The sequence below is a fragment of the Bison bison genome, unplaced genomic scaffold (assembly GCF_000754665.1).
Source record: "Bison bison bison isolate TAMUID 2011002044 unplaced genomic scaffold, Bison_UMD1.0 scf7180017859061, whole genome shotgun sequence".
Taxonomy (NCBI): Eukaryota; Metazoa; Chordata; class Mammalia; order Artiodactyla; family Bovidae; genus Bison; species Bison bison.
Window position 1 is genome coordinate 81,005 of NW_011489633.1, and position 5,853 is coordinate 86,857.

Here is a 5,853-nt window from a genome sequence, read left to right on the forward strand (position 1 = left end):
GGGACGGGGGAGCCTGGTGGGCTGCCGTCTATGGGATCACACAGAGTCGGACACGACTGATGTGACTTAGCAGCAAGGGAAAAGACTACTAAATTCTCAAATCCTATCGTAGCTGCTTTTGGTCCTTGCACTTTTGTCCCTGGAGACAGGCAGAGCAATCTTTCTTGATAATTGTTCCACGGGGATGAGCAAACGTTTCATTATCAACAATTCCCAGTATATGATCTACCCTGGAAATATTAGGATGAGATAAAAAGCACGCTCTTCTCTGCTGATGTACCTATAGAGTGGAGCCGTGAAATTCTTTTCAGGCGTAACTTCCTGGCAAATTTTACATTTGATCAGGAGCTGAATGAAGTTTCTAGTTTGATTTACTTTTCCCTACTGAAGAAAACAAAATGACCGCATTAAAATTTAAAAATAATTTGTCCCAAAAAAGAACCATGTTTATTAGAGAAATTTTCAACTTACATGATCTTTGTGTTTTATTTGTGAGCAAAATTTGTGGCCGACATACTTCATAGACAGATAATATTGAAAGAAGTGTATTTTACCAACCTTGGCCTCCAGTAAGTATTATTCTCAAAGGTAGAAGGTTTTAGGTAGAATCAAATAAAATGGAGATATTTTCAGAATATGTACACTGATATTATTTAAACCTTTCCCTAAGTAATGACAAGTTTTGTAGAACCAGAAATACAGAGTTGATGTAATCATGGTCTGCAATCAATGTGCATACTTAGAAATATAATTTTGGAAGAAATTTAATTTTGAATTATCAAGTTGTACAAGCATCCTGCTGTTTGAACATTTATACTAATATATGGTCTATAATTCAGCATATGCTACTGAAATTCACTAAAGATGAAATGAATATTTCATTAGATAATAATGTATACTAATATTACTGTTACTATAATAGTAAATATATTGGGAAAGAAAGAACAGTGCATGATGCATTAAACTATATATATCAAACAATTATATATGTATCAATTTATATATATATATATATATCAAATTATCAATTATATATACCTCAAACAATTTTTGTTATTATATATCTAAAAATTTTTCAGGTTTGTTAAAATCAATCATAAATAAGAATATAGTATTATGGGTATTCCTTTTGCAGTAGATCTACCTTGGTAGAATATCAGATCCAATATTTAATAGCTCTGACTCTGGTTGGGTTAACTAAATTCACAGTGGTTTTTTTCTCATATGAAGAATGTGTCAAATGGTACTAACTATGGTATAATAATCTGATGGTAATTAAATGCATTAATAATGACAAACCTTAAAACAGTATCAGTCATTCTAACTATTCAATTGTATTAGGTTTTGCTACACTATATCCAAATATAGTTACCCTTATTTCTATATTTGATAGTCAAATTAAGAGTTTTCTTTTCATACTCTCTACAACCCTCTTCTCACTCTCTAGAAACATCAAACTATAACATCAAATATAAATATACCATGTTGTTTATAAAACCGCAAGCTTTTTGAAGTAATTCATGTCAAGTATCAACTTTGATCTCAACCATTTGGAGCACTTGAACACTATGGGCAGAAGGAATATCACACAGGTGTCTGACTTCATCCTCATGGGACTGACAGATTCTGAAGAGATCCGGCTGGTCCTCTTCACCCTCTTTCTCCTGATATACCTGATCACTGTGCTGGGGAATGTGGGGATGATACTGATAATCCACCTGGACCCCCAGCTTCACACCCCCATGTACTTTTTCCTCAGTCACTTGTCATTTCTTGATCTCAGTTACTCAAGCGTCATCACCCCTAAAACCTTAGACAACTTACTAACTTCCAAGAAGAATACTTCATACCTGAACTGCTTCACTCAGATGTATTTCTTTGTTTTCTTGGGTGCCACTGAATGTTTCCTTCTCTCCTCCATGGCCTATGATCGTTATGGAGCCATCTGCAACCCTCTGTATTACCAGGTGGTTATGTCCACCAGGCGATGCTGCTCTCTTGTCTTTGGATCCTATTTGATTGGCTTTATGGACACCTCTGTCAATGTTCTGTGCTTGAGTAGATTGCATTTCTGCAACTCAAAGATAATTTATCACTTTTTCTGTGATGGACCAGCAATTTTAGCGCTGTCCTGCACTGACACACATGACATCGAAATCATCATATTCATTTCTGCTGGCTCCACCCTACTGGTGTCTCTTATCACAATATCTGTGTCCTATGTGTCCATCCTGTCCACTATCCTTAAAATCACTTCCACTGCAGGGAAGCAGAAAGCCTTCTCTACCTGTGCCTCCCATCTCCTGGCGGTCACCATCTTCTATGGCACTATGATTTTCACTTACTTAAAACCAAGTAAGTCCTACTCCTTGGGAAGGGATCAAGTGGCTTCTGTTTTTTATACTATTGTCATCCCCATGCTGAACCCCCTTATATACAGTCTTAGAAACAAAGAAGTAAAAAATGCACTCAATAGGGTCATGAAGAAGAGAAAGGACTCCAAATAATTAAAGTAACAATGATGTTAAACTTCAAAGTCATTTTTCTTTTCATTCCTGTAGTGTATTTCCTTGCTGTCTCTTCAGAGACAAATAGAATTGTTTGTTTATTTATTTTACTGAGCCATCATTTGCCTAACTAAATGTAATCTATCTAAATATAAAAAATATAATTTTATTTTTAAGAATATGCCTTTGGAAATCGATATTATAATTGGAAACCAGAACCATGTTAAACCTAGTCTAACTATACACATTTTTAAGTGAAACTGATTTCCTAAATGAAAAAGTATAGTTGTCAGCTTTTCAAATATGTCATATATATTCTAAAATGTAATCCAACTTCAGAGAATGTTATGATGGAAAAGAGGTCAATTTTGGGAACAATGATGCCAATTTCAGAAGTCATTTCCTTTACTTTAGAGAGAAGCGTTATAGCAGAGTGATTATGAACACTTGCTTGGGAACCAAACGTTCCAAAATTTAGATTCTAGGACTGCTGCTCTATTATTTATATAAACCATAAATCACTGAAAATTCAAGCCTCAAGTTTCCTCAACTGCACTAGATAAATAATAATTCCACGTCCATAGAGTTACTATAAGGGGCTTCCCAGGTGGCTCAGTGGTAAACAATCCATCTGTCTATGCAAGAGACATGTGTTTGATCCCTGGGTCTGGAAGATCGCTGGAGAAGGAAATGACAACCCACTCCAGTGCTCTTGACTAGAAAATTCCATGGACAGAGAAGCCTGGTGGGCTATAGTCCATGGGTTTGCAAAGAGTCTGACAGGACTGAGTGACTGAGCATACATGCACGCACACAGTTACTATAAAGATTAAATCAATTCATGTATGCAAATCATTTAAGGCAGTACTAATAAATGTTGGCCATTATCATAAGAATATTGATATCCCTCCAGTATTTTTAACACACAGTGACTTCTTTGTAATGGATATATAGTTGTGTTTTATTAGTTATTTTAGGTTGGTTTAAAAGGCAAACACACAAACAGCTAAGGAAACACTCACCACCTCACAATTTTGGCTTTTGAGTGGAATATGTTAACATTGTAAAAATTTGAAAAATATTGAAAATTTAAGGAAATAAAAATGCACTGGAAGTTATTATGTGTTTAGTATGTGTTCTTCTAGATTGATAATTGTGTAGGTTTTGTGTGTATATATTATGAACATGTGTGATATTTCTGACATTTCCTACATTTTTGAGACTTTCTTCATACACTTACATGTATAAACTTGAATATTCTTTTTATCATTGAAATCTAAGATAACTAAGTTTGTATGTGGGAAAGATGCTCATTTTGCCATTCTATGGACATGAAATATTAAATTCATCAAGTTAACATTCTGCATGAAATGTTATAATTTTGATGACTCCCTGAAAATATTGATTTTATTTTTTAAATTTTTTATTTATTATTTATTTATTTTGGAGTGTAATAGCTTTACATAAGTGTGTTAGTTTCTGCTGTACAACAGAGTGAATCACTTATTACACACATATCCCCAAACTCTGAGCCTCTCTCCACGCTTTCACTTTACATGAAACACTGAGTGGTAATGAAAGAATTTGGGAAATCACATGTAAATGTTTATTGAAGGGAAGTGAAGATTAATTTGAAGAAGTATTTTTAAAAGAAAATGTATTTGTATAATATTTCTCTCTCACCAAATATATTGTAAGCTCTTTGAGAAAAGAATTTGGTTAGTCATAGTAACTTATTCAATATGCAAGTAAATATTTTCTTTCATTTTTGCTTGCTGGTGAAGGCACAGTGATGAATTCATTAAAATGAAAGATTTTACTTCATTCAAGTTTATATTATGTTTTGGTATTTGCACTTCTTCCTGTGGCTTCCCAGGTGGCATTGTGGTAAAGTACCTGCCTGCCACTGCAAGAGACAGATGTGGCTTGATCCCTGGGTTGGGAAGATCCCTGGAGGACAGCATAGCAACCTACTCCAGTCCTCTTGCCTCGAGAGTCATGTGGACAGAGGAGCCTGGCAGGCTACAGTCCATGGGGTCACACAGAGTCAGACATTCCTGAAGATACATAGCAAGCACAATGGTGAATATTAGCACTCAAAAAATATTATTTTAATTCAAAATTCTGACTATCAAAAAAACTCTTAACACTTGTGCAAAATATGGCCTAGTGAGTGATTAACCAATAGATTTCATTTTCAATTACTTTTTCCTTTGTAGTTCAGCTCAGTTCAGTTCAGTCACTCAGTAGTGCCCAACTCTTTGTGAGCCCATGGACTGCAGCACACCAGGCCTCCCTGTCCATCGCCAACTCCCAGGGCTTACCCAAACTCATGTCCATTGAGACAGCATCTCTAATTTTCTTGAAGAAATATCTAGTCTTTCCCATTCTATTGTTTTCCTCTATTTCTTTGCACTGATCATTGAGGAAGGCTTTCTTATCTCTCCTTGCTATTTCTTTGAACTCTGCCTTCAAATTGGTATATCTTTCCTTTTCTCCTTTGCTTTTTGCATCTCTTCTTTTCACAGCTAATTTGTAAGGCCTCCTGAGACAGCCATTTTGCTTTTTTGCATTTCTTTTTCTTGGAGATGATCCATTGTAGTTAGGATATGGAAATGAGTGTACACATAATTATATTTTGTTCATATGATTTAAAATCATTGGAGTCAACTGGTTAGGACTTCTCATACACCATACATCACAAACAAATCTCCTATAGACCTATCAGTCTTCAGTCTTGAGAGTAGCTGAAGACAATTCATGAGAAGGGGTCTGTGTGTGTATATGTACATGTTTGGTCTAAATTTTTAGTTTTCTTCTCTGATCTATATTATTGGTGTCTGCCTTCTACAAACTTCATTTTACAATTAAGTATTTTACACTATAAATCATTGTGACAACTGATGAAGCACAGTATGCATTATTTTAAGGACTTATTAAGACTGTCTTTTTTTTAAAATATTTATTGGGAGCGGCCCTAAAATGGGGGAGAAATAGGATGGGGAGACCACTTTCTCCCCCAAATTCATCAAAAGATCATTTAAACGCTAAGCAAATTTCACAAAACAACTTCTGAATGCTGGTGGAGGACACCAGCACCCAGAAATGCAGCCCATTCTCTTCAAAAGGATGTAGGACAAAATATAAAAGATAAAAAGAGAGACAAAAGAGTTAGGGACAGAGACCTGCCCCGGGGAGGGAGTCATGAAAGAGGAGAAGTTTCCAAACACCAGGAAATCCTCTCACTGGTGGGTCTGTGGGGAGTTTTGGAATCTCAGAGGGCAACATAACTGGGAGGGGTGGGGGGGAAGAACCCACAGATTATGTGCCTAGTCACGACTCCCAG

At 35.7% G+C, this 5,853-nt stretch overlaps 1 protein-coding gene across 1 annotated transcript; it reads left to right on the forward strand.

Annotated features, from left to right (window-relative positions):
• The first annotated feature begins 1,568 nt into the window (after nucleotides 1–1,568).
• LOC104981440 (olfactory receptor 8H1-like) lies at nucleotides 1,569–2,507 on the forward strand. Its single transcript, XM_010830550.1, has one exon. The coding sequence runs from the start codon at nucleotides 1,569–1,571 to the stop codon at nucleotides 2,505–2,507; it is 939 nt and encodes a 312-aa protein (XP_010828852.1).
• The last annotated feature ends 3,346 nt before the right edge of the window (nucleotides 2,508–5,853 follow it).

Excerpts from the sequence above, each read along its gene's own strand:
- LOC104981440 (XM_010830550.1), top strand. The coding sequence starts at position 1,569 with ATGGGCAGAAGGAATATCACACAGGTGTCTGACTTCATCCTCATGGGA.